This window comes from Lutzomyia longipalpis, chromosome 1, assembly GCF_024334085.1.
Source record: "Lutzomyia longipalpis isolate SR_M1_2022 chromosome 1, ASM2433408v1".
Taxonomy (NCBI): Eukaryota; Metazoa; Arthropoda; class Insecta; order Diptera; family Psychodidae; genus Lutzomyia; species Lutzomyia longipalpis.
In genome coordinates this window covers 1,821,328-1,841,984 of record NC_074707.1, presented here as the reverse complement: position 1 = coordinate 1,841,984, position 20,657 = coordinate 1,821,328, and the positions used below count along the sequence as shown (strand labels likewise).

Here is a 20,657-nt window from a genome sequence, read left to right as displayed (position 1 = left end):
AAGTCGCCGTCAAAGCTGTCAAATGTGTTTTCTTCACTCTTTTTTTTTCACAGATATTGCAATCGACTGAATAAGAGGTATCGCGGTTAAATTAAATTGTGATTTTTTTAAATTTTATTTATCAAAAGAAAAGGTTTAACTGAAGTAATTTTGAGAAAAACAATGAAAATTAGTTTTCCCAAAATAAAAAGTCATAAGTATATTTTTTTTCTTCAAACGTACTATTAGTGTCAGTGGCGTAGCCAGGGGGGAGTTTTGGGGGTCAAAACCCTCACCTCGAGCCTCTAAAAAAATGTCATGCACCTAAAAAAAATTTCGTGCATTTAAAAAAATGTCAAGCATACAAAAACCAATGTCATGCATCTAAAACAAACATTGGAGTTACGAATTTTTCACGAAATTTGACGAACAATGCTACGAACTTTTATTTTCTGTGAAGTCAAAACCTAAAAAAAAACCAAAAATATATTTAGGAATTTTTGGTTTGAATTTAGAACTCTTCGGCTTGAATTAACTACTTTTTAGGCTTCATTTTTAGTTTTTTTAGGCAAAATATTTTTTAAAGCTTTTTGAGGTTGGAAACTGCCTTTTTAAGTTTAAATCAAGCAAGTTTTGGGATAAATTTACTACTTTTTGGCTTAAATTTACTACTTTTTGTTCTTTTTAGACCTTAATTAAATATTTTTTAGGCTTTTGTTCCTTAATCTCTGCCTTTTCATGACTAAAAGAATATTTTATGCTTGAATTTAATCTGTTTTAGGCTTGAATTTAGCATGATTAGGGGTGAAATTACCATTCGGTTTGAATTTAGTCCTTTTGAGGCTTGATTTAACACTTAGAGGATTTATGTGGACACCGTGTCCATTTCGAGTTTTTAAATCGTCATAGATTAAAATGTATTGAACCTATCGTGATAAATACTACGTCTATGTGTAGGGAATTTCAATTACTTTAAGTTAGGCTAAAGAAAATCCGGAAAATATTTTGCTTTTTAAAAGATAATTAAGGTCAAAGTCGAAAATATACGCGGAGGATGAAAATGGTCACCGTGACCAACGGTTTTTTTTTCGAAAAAAATCGACGCGCCCGAAGATTATGAACCATACTCCTGTGTTAAAAGATAGGAATATGGTTCATAATCTTCGGGCACGTCGAAATACTCTTTTGCACAATTGTCAAAGTGTTGTTTACTTTTTTTTTTACATAAAAACTCCGGAAAATTCAATACTTAAAATAAGCAAATACAAGGATTAATCTAAAAAAAACCCTTCAGGTAGCCTCCATAAATTGTTTTCTTTTGAGATTGATAAGTGGTTTCAGCGCACCCATAAAAACCAATATTTTAGATTGTCTATCGATTTCAATCTTCTATTATAATATTTTTTTATCCAAAATTTGCGCGAAGCGCAATAAATCCCCCCATGAATTGAATAAAATATGCACGCATAGTTATTTTGCAAATGCAATCTACCATATTTCCTTGAAATGTTTGAAAAAAAAACCGTTGGTCATTCTGTCCAATTTCATCCTCCGCGTAAGTGAAAATTGCCCGGTCCTCCGAGTGTTAAATATTTTTAGGCTTCTGACACTCAATCTAAGCCATTTAGAGGCTAAAACCCAATATTTAGATTTCTTTGACAAAGCATCCGAATATTTTCGAAGATCTGAATAATTTCGTCCAGATAAACCCCCTTGGTGGTCTACGTGAGAATCACAACTTACCACAAAGCTCCTTTGGGTTTATCAAACATTTGACTTAACCAGTTTGTGAAACGGCATTTTCCATTTCCACGATCGATGAGTGACGTTTGAACCTTAAGCCAAAAGGGAGCCATTTTTTTAGTCGCTTACAAAAATCGCAAAAAAAGTGATAATTAACAATACTTAGAGATCAAAATTAGATATAAAAGTGAAATTTGAGACTGAAGAACAATTAGTTGGATTAAAAACTACCAATAACGGATATTTATTATAGTAAAATAAAGCAATAAAAAAACTGATTTAAAAGTGAGGTTAAGGGAGCCGTAAAAGTGAGGTTAGGCGAATCGAAAACTGAAGAAGATGGGAAAACCGAGAGGAAAGAAGCAGAAAGGTGACAAAGATGAGATGGAGAGACAACTAGAAGGAGTGGAGGAGAAAGATATAACCATGCAAAAGATAAACAGTGATTCATCTGAGTATGAGGTAAGTGGAGAGGAAGAATTCATGGAAGAGGCGCTAAAGAGGAAGAAGAAGGGAATTGGAGGAAAAGTTGGTGGATCAGAAGAGCAGGAAAAGACAACAAACAGTGAGATAATGATGGAAACAGAAAACGAAGAGAGTACAGAAAAGATGAGCAAGGAGAATCAAGACAACATTAATGCTGAAAAGTCATCAACAAACAAACAGGAGTTAAAGTACAATGCCAGAGATTCAGGACCATTCGTGGTCATGCTGGAAAAGAAGAACATCAACCTTTTGGAGACATCAAAAGAGATTTGCCAGATTGTGGGAAAGCACAACATTCAGGAAGTGAGACAAATGGGAAAAGACAAACTGAAATTGATCACAAGGAATTACTCTGCAGCTAATATGATCCTGACAAGCGCAACACTGAATAAATTCAGGAAACTGCGAACATTCATTCCCAGCTTTTATCTCATAACCACAGGAATAATTGACAACGTGCCACTCGACTTCAACATTGAAGAAATTGCGCAAGAGATTGAATCGACACATCAAGTGAACAAAGTGGAGCGGATGAAGAAATGGAACAATGGAAAGCTCGAAGATATTGACAAGCTCAAAATTTCATTCCGAAGCTTTCAACTCCCACGAGAAGCAAAGATTTATGGGGCCGTATTCAGAGTCCGACTGTTTGTCCCCAAGCCAACATTTTGCATAAAATGTCTGAGTTATGGGCATCATCAGGCGATTTGCAGAAACACACAGAGATGCCAAAATTGCACTGAAGAGAGATCAGATTCACATGAATGCTCAACATTCTGTAAATACTGTGCGAACTCCTCACACAAGACAAATGATAAGAACTGTCCAGAGACAAGAATCCAGAGGAAGATTAAAACCGTGATGGTAAAGAAGAAATGTACTTACCCAGAGGCGAGGAAGATCATTGCTGAGGAAGTCATCTTTCCAAGACAGACACAAAATCCAGCAGAGGACAACCAGCAAACAATGGCACAGGTGGTGAATTTGAACAAGTTGTGTGATAAGTTCAAGGAGAGAGTACACACTCTAATCACAATGATGCAGACAATCTCAAAAATTGCTTTCAGCGAAGATGAAACAAAGGATGATATTACGGAACACATTAAAGACCTACTGGAAGAGAATCAAGCACTTTATGTGATCAACGAGTAAAGAAAAAAAAATAATAAAAAAAAAATAATGATAAATAAAAAAAAAAAAAAACTAAGTTAAATAAAAAAAAATATATTAAAAAAAAAAACGTTTATTCTCCAAAATAAAATATAATAAATGAAATGTAAACAAATAAAGAAAAAAATAAATTTAGAAATAATCATGAAACTTATTCAAATAAATATAAGGAGTTTTAATGCAAATAAAGCGCTATTGGAGACTATGTTAAAAGACAGGGATTATGATGGGGCTCTATTGAGCGAAACCTGGACAAAATCCAATACTACTAACAAAATTAGCGGATATAGATTATTTTTAAATAATAGAAATGATAACCACGGCGGTGTAGGAATATTAATAAAAAATGGATATATTTGTAAAAGTAAACCACTTAAAGAATATTTACCAATAGAAGTTATTGAAGTAGAAACTAAAATAAAATCAGTAATTTATAAACTAGTATCAATTTACATACCACCTAATGCAAACAATGAATTAACAGAAAAAAAACTAGAAACTCTACTAAACATGTACGAAAATAAAAATAACATAATTATAGGAGGAGATTTCAATGGTCATCATGATCTATGGGAACCGGAGTGTAAAAGAAACAAAAGAGGAGAAATAATAGTAGATGTAATAAATAATACAGACAAAATTTGTATAAATAATGGAAGTTACACATATTTCAATGAGGTTAATAATAAATTTTCAGCCATAGATCTAACATTCATATCACCAAATCTCATAGATAAAACACAATGGGCAGTAGAAGACATAGATATAGGATCAGATCATTTACCAATTATAATCGAAGTTAATGAAAATACAGTAAAATCAATAGAACCCAAAAGAAATAAAATTAATGAAATAGCTGTTATAAGAGAAATCAAAGATATTAATTTTGAAGATAATTTAAATATTGATCAAGTAGAAGGAATTATGGAAAATATTATCAATAAGAATATAATTTATTTGCAAGAGAAAAAGGATAAATATATACCGAAATACTGGTGGAATGATAAGATAAATGAATTATGGAAAAACAAAAAAGAAAAATTTAAAAACTACTGTAGGGATAAAACTTTAACAAACGCAATAGAATTAAGAAAAGCCAGAGCAAAACTTAAATTAGAAATTAAAAAATCTAAAAAAGAAGCGTGGACTAAATTTATAGAAAGCATAAATCCAGGAGCCAACTCAAAAGAAATATGGGAAAATATTAATAAATTTAACAATAAGAAAAGAAAATTTAAAAATAATATCATTGAAGAAGAAGAGCAGGGAATAACATTTCTAAAACACAATTTTAAAGAAGATTCATATAGAAATTTACCGGAAAAAAAACATAGAAATAGATTATAATTATTGTAACAAAGACCAACTAATAGAAATTTTTAAAAATAATAGAAATACAGCTCCAGGATATAATAAGATCTCAAATGAAATGCTAAAAAAATTGAAAGAAAATAATGTGGAAAAAATAGCGCAAATATTTAACACCATGTGGAAATCTCAAAAATTCCCCAAAAAATGGAAAAAGATAAAAGCCGTACCTATACTCAAACCAAACAAGGATGAACGAGACATAAAAAATTATCGCCCGATAGCACTTATAGATGTTTTTGCAAAATCTTTTCATACGATCCTAAAAGAAAAAATTGAATATCATCTGGAAACTCACAACATCCTACCAGAAAATTCCTATGGATTTCGGAGACATAGAAGCACAACAGATTATTTGCTAACATTGGTGAAAACTGTTACACAAAAAAAGGAGGAAGGACTAAAAACAATGGCAATAATTACTGATATCTCTAAAGCATTTGACATGGTGGAACCGAAGATACTTATCGAAAAAATGGAGAAATACAACTTCGCACCTGAGATCACGAATTGGGTTGAACAATTCCTAGTAAACAGAGAAATGGTAGTAGAAACAAATACATATACACAGAGCATTCTCACAAGTACAGGGGTGCCGCAAGGCAGTAAGATTAGCCCAACTCTATTTAATATATATACTGCTGATATACATAAATTGGAATCACAAGGATGTACAATTTTGCAATATGCCGATGACTTCACAATATTGGTCTCAGGAAAAAATAATGTAGAGCTTTATAATAATGCTAACAAAATTCTAAACAATTTTAACGCTAAACTTAAAAAACTTAACTTCTCACTAAACCCAGAAAAATGTAAAATAATACAATTTGATAATTCAAAAAAAGATAAAGGAGCAGTAATACTAAATGGAAGGTTCATCGATGAAGTGAGATGTCACAAAATATTGGGAGTTTATGTAGACAGCAGACTATCATTCAACATACACAGAAAAGAAGTAAAAGAAAACTGCCAAAAGTATATAAATATAATGAAAATATTCAGCAAAAGTCATGGAGGAGCACACCCAAGAACTATGCTAATGGTATACAAAGGAATAATTCAATCAAGACTTACATATTGTGCTCCAGTTATAATAAACCACAAGGAAAATATGATGGAAAATAACATACTACAAATCACAAAAAATAAGGCACTTAGAATAGTACTGGGAGCAACAAAATCTACACCCATCACCTCACTACTAGCCGAATGTGGAGAACTACCAACAAAACTGGAAATGGAAAAATGCACAATAAGGTACATTAAAAGAAGACAAATAGCAGATGAACAATCATCACTCCTCATAGACTCCTTTAAAAACTTGACACAAATCTCGGAGATATTCAAAAATTACGAAAACATGGAAGAGACAACTAAAGAGACGGAAAAGAAACTTCTAGAAAAATGGCAAAGTGATTATGATAATCTAACAGAATTTAAAGGAAAGTATCACAAAGACATCATTGAGGGTAAAATTAAGACAGTGCCGTGGTTTAAAAAAATCAAACTAAATTCCAGTGAAACAAAAAAACTGTGCAGACTTAGGTCAGGGCACACATATGATAAAAAGTTTTTGAAACTCATTAAAATAATAGATAATTCAATGTGTGAAACGTGCAATAAAGAAGAAGATTCAAATCATCTAATAATAGAGTGTGCAAAATACCAAAGTTCAAGAAATAAATATAACCTAATTAAAAGTGCAAAAGACATCAAAACTCTGCTAAAAACAAAGAATAAAAAGAAAGAAACATACCAACAAATATGTGATTTCATGAAAGAAAACAAAATTTTCATTTAAGGACAATAATTTGAGACAAAAGTGAACAATAATAACATTGAAAAGGACTTAATCACACCTCTAATAGTGATTTGAACACGTAAAGTGGAGATAAATATTTAAACCATAAACCTCTAACTCAAAATTAAAACTCCTTAAATAAAAATTATTGAACAAAAGTAAATCACAATACTTCCATTAACGAATAAATTTCAAATTTAAAATCAAGTGCGAAACATCTGTCAAATCAGATGAAAGTTGGCCCTATGGACATGAAGTTCGCGGCCGTAAAATATTAAAATTAAAAAAAAAAAAAAAAAAAAAAAAATTTCCACGATCGGAGCAAGCGGGGAAAATCAGCAAAAATGCACAAAAAAGCGGAAGTGCACATTAATGTGCCACAGGATGTGCTAACTGCACCCATTGCTGGTCATATCCTGTCATCTCTGATAAAATTCCTCGCTGTCCGGAGGCAGCAAATCCCATTTTCCTATCAAACATTCATCTCACTCGTACATGGGATGAGCTCCAGGACGCAGGAAGCTTCCTGCTGGAGTGAAATTCAGATGGAAAAGCAGAAGGAGCTGGCCAGGAATACAGCTCAAGACTACGAATACCTCTTTAGGGTGAGAATCTTTGGGATTTTGTTGAGAAAATGGATCTAAATGGAAAGATTTTTTTGCAGAGAATTGAATATCTCTTCCAGACTTGCCATGTTCAGGAAGTTGCCTTCTTCCTCGGTGCTACACCACTCACACCGAAGGAGGTGTGGCATGTGGTACTCCCAGAGGACATGAGGAATCACACAGCATCGCATCACAGCCGGAATTCCCAGCTAATGGTGCATCAGACAATAAGGTAAGGTTATTTCCGGGAACATCCGTGCGCGGAAGTTATCCAGGAGTAAAGTGTGGAATGTCTCTTCAGGGCAATAGCAACTCATGAGGAATTAATGGAGAATCTCGGGAGGCAATTCTATCCCACCAATATGTTTTGTCAATTTAAAATTGCCCAAATCCCGGAAGGATCAGTATTTGAGGAGAATTATGAGAGGAAGGACTTGTGGAGTATTCCCGGAATGTGCCATACAACGAAGATTATCTTGGAAAATACCCTCCCGGACAGTGCAATGAGGAATTGCTGTGGTAATCTCCGGATACACGGAGACTCCACGCCTTGGGCTGTGAAGCAGGAGCCAAAGCCCGGGGAATGGTATTCCCTGCGGAGAACAATTAAGGGATTCAAGGAAGCCATCGTGAAGGGAAAGTCCATTTGGAATAATTAGCAAATATATTTGTATTTTAGAGAGAATAAAGATTTAACTGAAAATTACAGTAAACGACTCCTTGAGTCATCTGAATCTGATGAATTTCCCTCTTCCTCAAGCATCTCTGACATATCCTCATCTTCCGGCACGTCATCCTCCGTTCTATCCGAAGCACTGTCATCCATTGCCTTCTCCCGCGGAATAACCTCTCCCTGAATATTTCTATTCCGCAGAATTCCCACCCAAAAGGCGGAGGAGCACTGATTTGTGGTCAGGACACGCTTAACGTGGAAAACCACCTTCTCCAGGGTTTCCCGGACAAGGGGAATTTGCGACGCCACAGCCGTGTGATTGGCCAATTTGGAGTGACAGCACAAACTATTGAGGAATCTCGTTGTTTCCTGGAGATCCCTAATGATCGTCATACACTGCTCCTGACGCTTCTTCAGGCAACTCTCAATGAGTGGGATCCCGTGCTGCAGGAAGGCCTTGAGGATGGCATTTGCATTCTTCAGGTACACGAGATTATTCCCTGGCCCATTGATTCCCCTAACAATCTCCCGCAGGGAATCCAAGACACCCACAACTGCTTCCCAAACCTTCAGGTTTCCACTGTGGGAGAGCTTCTCATTGAGTTTCCGGTTCAGTACATCAACGAGGGATGCACAGAGTGCCTTGAAGATGAGCGTGAAGTTGGTCTTTGTGAACCCAGGGAAGGTTTTGAGGGTATCATCGCGATTCTTCAGCAACGGAATCTCCCGCCGGATCCATAAAATCTGTGCATTGAGCTGCTTAAAGTCTCCACACCGGAAGACACCTTTCAGCAGTTCCGTGAGGAAGACATTGAATTCCGAGCCACGCTCTATTGCTCCTGTGCATGTGTACCAATGCCTGGAGAGGAAGTTCTCGTGGAGACTTTCTGTGAATTTAAAAAATTTGAGGTTATGTTGAGAAATTTTCAAAATTTTGTCTTTTTTAACGGATTTCTTGGATTCTGAGGGAGAGATTTGAGGAACTTACTTAGGGCTCCCTGATTCTCCTCCTGATTGTCCGCAAACTTGGTGAGAGTTGCCACGAGATAGACCATTTGCAGGGCACTCCCGATCTCCAGTGCCAACTTCTCGTGCTTCACAACATTCCGGATGGCCGCCGATGCCAGGGCGCCAATTTCCGTTTCAGCACTCTCAGCAATAACGCAGAGTCCCTGCTGCAGGAGATCCGTGTGCTCAGCAAATCCCGTCCAGGTGAAAAGTGTCGCATAGAGACGCAGCGTGATGGCAAAGCAAACTTTCAGGGAATTCACATTTTCCGTGTAGAGATGATGACTCTCGAGTATTTGTTCCGCTGCCTCCATGGCGCGTCCCATTTCACTCACAATCTCCGCAAAATGCTGCTGAATCTGCGGTAGCATTGCCACAAGATCGTGCACAAGGGCTTCCGGGGATGTGATCACCTGCAATTGATGGCACAGCGGCCGCCGGAGTGAGACAAATGATTCCAATTTCAGCACAAGATCCTCAATGATGAACTTGTACTCCTGCAACCCAATGGCGGAGCCAATTCTGCCCTCACTGAGGGTGTGTTCAGTGAGAAATTGATTCTCCAGCAGGAGGAGAATATCCAAATCCATCTGCCGGTAGTTCTCCCGTGGTCCGTATGATGTGGCAAAGTTTGGAACCTTCTCCGAGCGATTCCTTGACATATTCACCGTATCCTGGGACTTTGAGGCTGCTGTCAGGGTTCCCTGACTCTCGGAATTATCGCTGATCTTCTTCCTGCCACCTCGCTTGGAAGTACTTGCCCCACCAGCAGCAGCAGCACTTCTCACAGGAGCTGGCTTCTTGAACACCTGCACCTGGCTTCTCTCCTGTGTGGCAATAAATGAGGAATTGGGGGCTATGTAGGTGGTGGGAGCAAGCTTAAGGAGCCTCCGGATTTGCCCTTCAATGCGAATTAATTCCGTGAGACGCGTGAGGATTTGCTGACGAATCTGCGGGACTTGTTGGCACGAGAAGCCACCAATTATTTCCCGGAACCAATTAGCTGTGTGGAAGTACATGTCCAGGATACATTTACTCGTGGCTACGTCGAATTCGTCAAAGAGATCAATGTCATCGAGCGAGCCAACGTGCTGCGGGAGGATTACGCCGAATCCACACAGCCCATAGAGACTCTCGAGATTCCCCTTGTCCAGGCGGAACTGGAGGACGCGCAGGATGTTGAAAAGTGGACACAGGACTGTTATTGAGGATTCTAACCTAAAAAAAAAATTAAAATAATAAAGGACCTCTTCCGGATGATTCTGGATGAGTTTAAACTCACTTCTCAGAAGGCCTGATGGTCAATCCGCCAATGTTGATGGACATACTCTCATTCTCCTCCTCCGGAATGAGTCCGTACTTCTGGATAAAGTCCATTTCGTGGTGCGACGGAACCCCGTCGATGGTAAAGTAGCTGGTAAAGTTATCCACGAGGGATTCAGACAGCCAATTGAGGAACATCTTATTGGGGAACTTTTTGTTTGTGCCCAAATTGTTTCTGCTTGAGAAGGCCAGCGCTAGTTCATCGTAGCACATGGCCAGGGAGTCTGCACAGCACCCAGAGGCCACTTTGATCACCATATTGTACAGCAGGGCTGCTTCCCGGACAGCTCCTTTGGGGAAATCCGCAGCAGAGTGTACAGTTTTGTTGGGATCGAAGCCTGCGCTGGCCTCGTCTTCCGTGGGGTGCCACACGAGATGCCCAATTGTCTTAATTGCCCCCACAATTCCCAGACGAATCACTGAGATGCTACTATTGGCCAATTGCTTCTTCACCAGCATATCAATCTCATGGACAAGTTCTTCCGGTGCTGTGATGGGTGCCATGGGGTAGGCAATGGAACACAAGATATCCATTAGGATGCGATACTGCATCAGCCCAATGTCTCCAATATTCTCCTGAATCAGCAGCAATTGCATCCCGTTGTTCTGCAGCTCTGTGAAGTACTTCACACGAATCTCACTAAGCATCACCAGAGCACGAGTCTTCACTTCCGGTTCTGTTTTCTCACACACCAACCCCACAAGCTTCGAAAGGATAACCTTCCGGTTGCACGCATCAATGCCAAAGGCAAACTTAAAGGCAACCTTCCCAATTTCCCAGATCTTCTCCTTGCTCCGGAACAAGTGATCAGCAATCTCGAGGAAAATGCCCAAATTATCTACGACAAATTCCGGAAATTGTGCCACAACATCCCGCAGGAAGCGACGCGTGAAGAGTTCATCGGAGAACTTTTTGCGTATCAACGTCTCAATGGTGGCACTACGATCATCATTTGCCTCCATCATGAGCACGAGGACGACAAAATCCAACGGGAAGTGCTCCTCCGGAGTTGGGGAGCCTTTGATGGACTTGATCCAGAGATCACTGAGCTTCGTGGAGCGCATTAGGGAGATTTTTATGAGATTCAGCACACTCTTCTTGCTCGCAGTGACTTCCTGACGTTTCCCCTGAGCGTCCCACTTGAGATGACTCCGGATGTTGTAGATCAGGTCAGTTAGGGTGCTCTCGTCGTTGTACTTCAGCAGGAGCTTCATGAATTTCGGATAGAGCACTGTGGGTGCTCCACGATCCATATAATCAAAGATTTTCTGCTTCAACTCACTCAGAAGGGGCGTCGAGAGGCTCATATTCCCAAAAGCATCCAGTGTGGAATCATTGAGGATATCCTCATCCTCCGGGAACATTGTCATTAGCTTCCGGATAATCTCACTGTGTCTCTTGGCCTCAATGACGTCATCCAGATGCCTCACAATGGTCTGCTTGACGTCCATAGGGGAGGCTTCGAGGACTGTGATGATCCGCGTGAAGACCATCTCTCCGTGTTTGATCTTATTGATGAATTTCAGCTGGGACAGGATCATGACGAGAATGCAGGAAGACATTTCACATCCAGACGCCTTCTTTGCCATATCCTGAAGGCGCTCGAGGAGCACAGAAAGGAGATCTTGCTGCAGGAAGTCAATCATGAGGAGATTCTTCATGAGACTCTCCTGAGATTGGGGGAAGCCATTGGATGTTGGGAGGCTCACCATGCAGACACTGAGTGTCTTCGAGAGGAGATTATCATTCCCAACGACACTCTTGAAGCCATTGATGAACTTGGGAATGTTCCCAGGGTAGTCCATGCTGCTCTGCAGCGTATTCCGGATCTTACTTACAAACTGAATGTGATCGCAATCAATGATGTAGTTGTCCGGATGATCACACTTTGTTCCGCATTTCTGCAACACGTACTCGTAGTACGTGTCCGAGATGCGAGTGTTGTCATTCGTCCCTGCATGCCCTGCCAGCATCTGCGACATGCTGACCATGTTGCTTCGTTGCGAGACGTAGCGTCGCTGACTCGGAGGCTGACTTGAGGGAATTGAGCTCTGACTCCCGAATATTATGTCGTCATCCTGAAAGGAAAGAAAATCTCATGAGTCATCAGCACTGACAATGAACCCACATTAATCTTGGCTACATCATCTGCAGCTGGAGCTCTGTTTCTCTGCGTCAGGATTCCAGCAGTTGATGTTCCCGGACGATTTTCCGCGTCTGATTTTGCTTTCTTCGCTGGACCCGTTAGGGATGCTGTTCCCGTGCGATAGCGCTTGCTTTTGTACATTTTCCTGCTGGGAAATCCTCTATTTACAAGGATGTTTTCCTGATTTCCTTCTTTCAGCTGTTTATTGTGAAATTCCACGAAATTCCCTCCAAAAATTTGAAGTTTACACTAAAAAAAATCGTCGACTGAAAGGTTATTTTTTATTTTTTGGCGGGAAATGTTTTCAATGCGATAATTTCTTGTTACTGTGGATTTTTTGAGTTTTTCACGTGTTTTTTCGGTTTTCTTTAGTCGGAAAAGAGAAGAAAATACATGAAAAGTGCTGAAAAAATAGAAAAACTAGGAAAAGAAGGAAAAGTGTACGATAAAATTTAGGATAGCCGCCGATTATTTTCGGCTCACAAAAACACTAAAAATTTATCGATACACCCAAAAAAATATTTCAGTCATTCGGATGTCCCAAAAAAGACTGTTTTAAATTGTTCTATTGCGCAATTCTGCTTTACAAATTATATTTAAAATAAAATGTATGGATAAAAAATATAAAATAAAGACTAAAAATAGAAAATATAATTCAAACAAGCAGGTTCATCATCTGTTTGTTCCCGCGCGGGTTCCCAGAACGTGACGATAGCCAATCACGCGGCATGAAGTTAGCTACAAATGGGATCCAACGAGCCGAAGGGAAAACAAATAAGAAGAAGAAAAGGAATTTTGTTTGTTTTCTGGTTCTAATTGTAAATAAATTTTGCAATATTTGAGGATTCTTTTCCTGGCTTTTGCGCCACTAGGAGAGAAATGGAGAGATTCTCAAAGCTATGTCGTCTATGTTTGTCACCTGAGCAGGAGGTATCCCTCTTTTCGGATTTAGACTACAGCAACCGGAAGTACTACGAAGTAGTCATATCCTTTGCAAATGTCCAGGTAGAGGCGCAATTTCCTTTGAGATTTACCTTCATTCCTAATTCCCGGCTCTTGGGGATGGTGTAGTTTTCCGTTACAGATGGTCTCCCGCATATGATATGCAAAATGTGCGCATCTCATCTCACAAATATCGATCTCTTTCGACAAAAATGCGAAATGTCGCAGCGGAAGTTGCTCATGGAGAGTCTGTCGCTCACAAAGAATCCCACCCCGCCAGAGAGTCAGACACTTGATCCGCTCCTGCTGACGGCAAATCTGGGTGGGGAGCTGCTGGAGGATGATCCACAGACGAAACCCCTCTACGAAGCTGCCTACTCCGAGAGCAGCAGTACAAATGCCTACCAATTGGAGGGTGGTGGTGGTGCTGATGTGAAGATTAAGGCCGAAGAGGACATTGCTGACAGCAAAAGGGTACGACAGAGGGGCACCACAACGCTCAGGGTACGCCCCAAACGCTACAAATGTATGCAATGCAACAAATCCGTGGAGTCTCCGAGTAAGCTTGTCCGCCACATGCGAACCCATGAGATCCAGACGCAAATCATTGATTCCCATCGGCTCTACACGTGCAACTACTGCAACATACGCTTCCGCAAGGTGAAGGATATGCGCACACACATCAGAGCTTGCTCCCAGGCACACGGGCAGGACTTCCAGAAGCTCCTCAAGACGAAACCCCCAACATCAGGACCACCCAAATGCGTCTTCTGCGACATGGACTTCAGCAGTGACGTCGAACTCACGCAGCACTATGAGAACTTTCATGCGGAACACAGATCTGATGAGCAGCAGTGAGATCCTCCTGGTCATTCATAAATTAGTCAATAAATCCTCCTCCTCCTCCTCTTCAGCAAAACACTCTTGTTTCATTCTTTTTTTTTTTGCTTTGGAAAGGGGATTTTTACGTTTAAAATTAAGCGTCCAACCATAAAAACGTAAAATATTAGACAAGATGTATCAAACGGCGAGGGGAAGAAACGTCCAGTTAGAAACGTCAAGACTTAATAAAAACGTTTTCAAGAACATCAAAAGAAACGTCACACGTTTGAAAAAAAATAGATCAACAGTACAACAGAAACGTCAAACGTTAAAAATAATCGCAATACGTAAATTTTCAAATAAAGAAAAGAAACTTCAAACGTTATGAAAAAACGTCAAAAATTAGAAAATTCACCTGTCAATCAATAATAATAAAATCTAAAAGCTTCAAACGTTAAAATAAATGCAAAGAACGTTAAAAAATAAACGTCTAACGTTAAAAACGTAAAATATACAAGAAATGTCAAATGACAAGAAAAAGAAACGTCAATTCTTTTCACAAACGTTTTCAAGAAAATTAATCGCATAAAATAATCATCTCACGTTTGAAAAGAAAAATAAAATGTAGGAAAATTATTATCAAACGTATCAAACAGAACAAAAGGACAGTCAAACGTTAAAAATAATCGCAAAACGTAAATTTTCAAATGCAGAAAAGAAGCTTCAAACGTTAAATTTGAACGTTAGAAAAGGTGCAAAAAACGTCAAAAATTAGAAAAATTAACTGTCAAACAATATAGAAATGAAATCTAAAGCTTCAAACGTTAAAGTAAATGCAAATAAAGTTTAACCTGCAGGCCGCCAAGACCTTGGAGCTTCCTTAGAGCGCCAAGGTGGGTTCGTTGAACGACCCCAAGAAGGAAGTCGATTTTCTCATAAACCATACAACCGGGAACTGTCGGGTCACTACCTTTAGACTCCTTATATAGTCCTCTTGCTCCTTGCATCACAAATTTTCCACCACAAAACACGTAGAAGAAGATATTAGGGAAAAACATTTTTCACTCATTTTTCACAATTTCTTCTTGAGAAAGCCACGAAGTTGACTGCAACTGCTATTTTTTTTTTCACTACTTCCCCACATTCCCCTCACTTCCCGCACCGTGATAAATGGCAATATTTCTAGAAAATTCTTTATTCATTTCAAATATTATGTGCTTCTGGCTATGTTTTATGCGATTTATGCTAATTCGCGATAATTTTGACCATTTTGACACTGAGAAGGTAAACTGCAAAATAAAAATAACCCCACTAGCACACGGTTCATGACGTGACTAACTTCATTCTAAGAAATTTTGGCCTTGTGGCTTGAAAAGGCTGGGGCCGTAAAGCTTTAAAATAAAAAAAATAAAAAAATTCTAAGAAATTTTCCGCAGCATGGCCGTTACACCAATTTTTGAATTCCCTTCTTCTACATTTTCCTTAATAACTTTTCTTGTGGTGGTCGGATTGAGCTGAAATTTTTACACAACCTCCTCAGATAACCAAAGAACTTATTTCCAAAAGATGGGAATGGTATCTTTTATATTTATTAAGTTATAGCACGAAATATAGGGCTGGGGTCGTTCAACGGCCCCACTTGGCGGGCTAGAGGTTAAAAATAAACGTCACACGTTTGAAAAAAGAAAAGAATAGGAAATGAAAAGCAAATGAAGACAGAAGAATTTCAAACGTTTAAAAGAAACTTCAAACGTTAGGAAAGATTCAAGAAACGTCAAAATTATAAAATTAGACTGTCAAACAAAAAAATCTATAAAGAAAGGTCTGTTTGTTGGTAATCGTCGTTTCTTCTTTTTTTCTATACAAATCTACACCGTTTGACCGATTCCGGAGCGAGGAAAATTGGAGCGAAACGACAATTTACCTCATGCTAAAGTAAATGCAAAAAACGTTTAGAAATAATCTTCAAACGTTCGAATTGCCAAAGAAAAATCATCAAAAGTTGCTAAAACGAATAAAACAGTCGTTAATTGTTTGATTAAGTAATTTCTTTATTAATTCTCAGCCTCTATAAGACGTTATTTTTAATCCATTTTTATGATTTTTCGAAGTAGAAAAAATCCAATTTTCACATAAATTCATTACATACATATACATAGAGTAGAGTTTTATCACTCAAATTTCATTTGAACATTGCGGTTTCCATCGTAGAGTGATTGACGATCGCTCTTGCGCTTCTCCCTTCGCACGGTGATGTCCCTATATGGACTGGGATCCTCCCCAACATCGTCATTCCTCATACTTCTGAGTTCCTTGATCTCAACCAATTTCTCTCTGAGAATACTGGTGAGCCTGGATGGGAAGAAAATTATTAAACTGAAATAATCTTTTTTTAATAATTTTTTTCTCACCTTTCAATGGATTCAGTCTTCTTCTCATTTAGCTCCTTAAGAAGAACAATCTCCTGATCTTCCTCAAGGAACTTCTTCCTGCAATGATCGAGTTCTTGGGCACGTAATTCATTGACTTGCATCAAATTCTGCATCTTCTTCTGGTACTTCTCCGTCATTTGGGCCTTTTGTGCGGTGAGAAGATCAATTTGTTCCTTCATCTTCTCCATCTTGGCGGCATTCTCGCGAATCTTCTCATTCAACTCCCTCGCATTTGCCTTCTCCGCCTCAACGGTTGCCTCCAGCGTTAGAACATCCACATTGAATTCATCGCAGAGATTCTTATAGAGCTGAAGCTCTTCAATCACATCTGTTGTGGAATCCTCCACTTGAATGGCTTTCTCCTCTTGCGTAGCCCTCTGAGCTCGTTCCTGCCTCTCCTTTTGTGCCACAAGTTCCATTTCCGCAACTTGCTGCCGCAGAATTTCGAGCTCATTGAGATGAGCATCATTTTCACGCTTAACTTCCTTCAGTCTCTGCTCAAAACCTTTGCATTTTAGGGACAAACTGCGGGAAAAAGTTTTTTTTTTCAGAAAAAAATTAGTTTGAAAAAAAAATTATTTTACATTTCGTAAGCTTCATTCTTTGCCGTTAGAATTACACGAAGTTGTTCTGCTTGGATTTTGTATTTAGAATAATCTTCGGTGTTCTTCTTCTCAGCCTTGATTGCCTCAATTTCATCCCTGTGCTGCTCGCGAATCTACAAAAATTGAAGGTTTGTTGGGTGAATTTAATTTAAATAAAATTCTTTGGAGAGAATAAATTTAAAAAAAAAAGGGAAAATTATCTCATTTTGTTGAACCCCCTTAAAATGAGAAAACTTTCGGAAATTAAAGATAATTTAAGTAGAAATAATCGGTGACCACGAAATCCTTGAAGTTTCAAAAGAAATTCTTGAAATTTCAAGGATTTCTCTTGAGAATTATTCAATATTATTCTATTTGGAAATCATTGTTTAAATCCTTTTGTAAATACCTACCACAAATCCTGAAAATCCTAAAAGTACATTTCTAATTTTAATAAATATTAAGTTTTGATTAAAAGAAAATCTATTTTTTTTAATAAATTATGCAAATCCTTTCATTTTTTGCAAGTATTGTAAATCCCGTAAATACCTCAAATCCCTAAAATCCTTTACTGGGTTTAATAAGTAGGTAATAAAAGGTTTTACTTTAAAAAAAAGATTCGGCTTCATAGAAGTAAGAATTGGTTTTAAAAAGGATCTCTTTAATTCCTTGAAAGATCCGTAAAATATTTTACAATTATTTTAACTCCTTATTAACTCACCTTAAGTCTCTTAAATCCCTTATTCATTTTTATATTATTTTTAAGTTTTAAAATAGCCAAAAGCTTTTAATCTCTTAAAAAAAACTTTTATTAAAGAAGAGAATTTTTAGGCGCTTAAAATAAATTCTAAAAATTCTACAAATACCACAAATACTTAAATAAATACCTGAAATACCATTATTTTTAAACGATTTTTTTTCAAATATTCTTAAATTTTTGTTAAAGACAAAAAAAACTTTCATTATGAATCCTGAAAATTACTTAAAAACTCATTTAAATAATCTTAGCAATTAAAATAAAAGCAATTATCGTCACTTTGTCATCATTTTGAGAATCATTCAACATTCAAATTTCTAAATACCACAAATCCTATAATTCCTTCAAGTACATTTCTAATTATCAAAAAAAAAGTTTAAACTGTATGAAAGTAAAATTTCTTTATAAATCATGTAATTCCTTTCATTTTTTGCAAGTATTGCAAATACCATAAATACCTAAAATCCTGTAAATCCTATTCTAATTTATATAAGTGAAAGGCCTCTGAAATTCAGATAAATAATCGCAAAGATTTCCTGATTTTTTTTACTGGAAATAATACAAATCCCATAAATATCATAAATCCCTTAATTACTTAACCTTAAGTTCCATATTTCTTTTATTTGAATCTCATATTTTGAGTTGTAAATTATCAGAAAATTGAATTAATTTTAAAAATGATTAATGGAGTAAATTAAAAATGTTTTTATGTGCTTAAAATAATTTTAAAAATACCACAAATACCACAAGTACTTTATAAATATTTTTTTCTAAAGATTTCTATTAAAATGTTTTTTTTTTATTTACAAAATATCTCAATATATTCTGGATAATTACTAGGAAAAACCTTTTAAAAATTTTATTAAGAATACCGCAAATCCTATAAATCCCACAAATACTTCAAAATTACCTTTAAAATGAATATTCTTTAAAAAAAAATTGAGAAAAATAAATAATTTTAAAAAAAGGTTCTCTTACCTTCTCAATTTCCTTTAGAAGATTCTTATTAGCCTCCTGGGAAAATTGAAGATCAAGCTCGGTCTTCTCGAGGGATTTTGTGAGCTCATTGAGTCCCTCCAGAACTGATTGGATGTCTCCTTGACGCACAACAACACAACCCTTCACAACATCACTGATTATACTCATTATCAGCTCCATCAGCTTATCCCAGAAGCAGAGAGGCTTTGCGTCGTGCCGTGAATCTCCGAGCATTGTCTTCAGGCTGGTATTCTCTGCAATGAGGACATCCATCTGGGCGTGATACATCTCAATGAGCTTCTGACGCCTATTCAGCTCTCCCAGGCAGAGGATGGCTTTTCGGTCATTCTCACGGTATTTATCCGTGGATTCCTTGAGGAGTTTCACTTGAAGCATCAGAGATTCCTTCTCTTTGGTCACCTTTTCCAGGGAATTCTCATAGAATGCCGTGAGGGTGGCAATTTTAGATTGATGCTCCCGATTAAAGGTTTCCTGCCACTTTTCCTGATGCTTCGATGCTTTCTCCTTCTCCTCCCACTCCTTGAGGAGTTTCTTCTGCTCAGATGTCTCTCGCTGCAGATTATTCAGCTCATTCTCTTTCTCCTGCAGCACTGCATAGTCATACGTTTGCTTCTCACGCAGTGACTCCACCTCGAACATCAGGGCATCCACCTGAATCTTTAGCGTTTCATTCCTTTGCTGAAGTTTAGCAATCTTTGTGGTACTTCCGCCGGAATCATCTGCTGCTGAAGCATTTTCAGCTGCAGTGGCATCAAGTGAGCCACTCTTGGTGGGCTCTGGTTTAGATGATGCAAGCTGCTCTTCCAGGGCTTCATTCTTAAGGACCAATTCCCCAATGGTCATGTTGAGATCCATGATTTTGTCATCATATTGCTCGGATTTTTCCACGTAGAACGCAATCTTCTTCTCAAGCTCCCTCTTCTGCTGTTTCCATCGATTCTCCTGATCCGTGGATTGATCTTTCACCGGTGATGGTTGTTCTTCCTGACTAACCTGACGTTCCACGAGATTCTTCTTCTTCTCCTGCCGCAGGGTGCGGATTGATGCTTGAGCCTCCACAAGGGCACCTTTGGTGATCCTGTGAGTAATCTGCAAACGACTCAGGGAGCTCTGAAGCTGCATTACGGTGTTGCTATCATGTAATTGGAGCATCTCATTCTTCCTCTTTAATTCATCTGCCTCCTGGGAAGCTTTAACCAGCTGTGAGGTGAGTTCCTCATTCTCTTCCATCAGCAGCGTATACCACTTCCTATCACTAGCTACCTTTAGATCTACCGAGTAACCATTCACCTTGTCTGCTACGTCCTTCCTGCTGGCCATCCGGGAGAGATTTTTCTTATCCTCCTCCACGGCGGGAAGTGACCTCTGTTGCACCAATATCTTCTTCCTGGTACCCTCCATCCTAGCATTGAGGGATGACCTCTCTGACTCAATCCTGAGGGCTTCAATTTCCTTCGAAAGAACCATTTCTCGATCACATTTTCCGCTCTCAAACTGATTCATCTTATCACGAATATCCGCCGTAAATTTCTCCTTCTTCGCTTCCTCGTGGGCTATTTTCAGACTCTTCTGCACTTCCTTCCAACTCTTCTCATCACTACTTGCATCAAAATTGCTCCTTTTTGCAGCTTTTGCCAATTCTTGCTCTCGATTCGACATTTTTTTCTTCTCTCTCTAAACTTTTCCCACGTTGGTTTCTTTGAAATTTTCCGCCATCTACTAACGGTTTTCTTTTTACCGCTAAGATCGCGGTTGAGGATCGAGGTTCTAACCTCAAATCTTTGATTTCAATTTTCTCTCAAAAAAAGGTTTTTC

The 20,657-nt window shown here is 38.1% G+C and overlaps 3 protein-coding genes across 3 annotated transcripts; 1 reads left to right on the top strand and 2 right to left on the bottom strand.

The window, feature by feature from the left end:
• Positions 1-7,800: 7,800 nt before the first annotated feature.
• LOC129786403 (Fanconi anemia group D2 protein) lies at positions 7,801-12,555 on the bottom strand. Its single transcript, XM_055821397.1, has 4 exons — positions 12,304-12,555; positions 10,119-12,238; positions 8,817-10,054; positions 7,801-8,715 (listed from the first exon to the last, which is right to left on the bottom strand). Exons 1-4 carry the CDS (start codon positions 12,445-12,447, stop codon positions 7,859-7,861), a joined length of 4,359 nt encoding a protein of 1,452 aa, XP_055677372.1. The 5' UTR covers positions 12,448-12,555; the 3' UTR covers positions 7,801-7,858.
• A 512-nt stretch (positions 12,556-13,067) lies between these two features.
• LOC129786505 (protein glass-like) lies at positions 13,068-14,167 on the top strand. The gene is made up of 2 exons (XM_055821587.1): positions 13,068-13,311; positions 13,378-14,167. The coding sequence occupies exons 1-2, from the start codon at positions 13,186-13,188 to the stop codon at positions 14,104-14,106; spliced, it is 855 nt and encodes a 284-aa protein (XP_055677562.1). The 5' UTR covers positions 13,068-13,185; the 3' UTR covers positions 14,107-14,167.
• Positions 14,168-16,096: 1,929 nt separating this feature from the next.
• On the bottom strand, positions 16,097-20,571 carry LOC129786427 (centromere-associated protein E-like). The gene is made up of 4 exons (XM_055821451.1): positions 18,822-20,571; positions 17,087-17,220; positions 16,482-17,027; positions 16,097-16,422 (listed from the first exon to the last, which is right to left on the bottom strand). Exons 1-4 carry the CDS (start codon positions 20,499-20,501, stop codon positions 16,242-16,244), a joined length of 2,541 nt encoding a protein of 846 aa, XP_055677426.1. The 5' UTR covers positions 20,502-20,571; the 3' UTR covers positions 16,097-16,241.
• Positions 20,572-20,657: the final 86 nt, after the last annotated feature.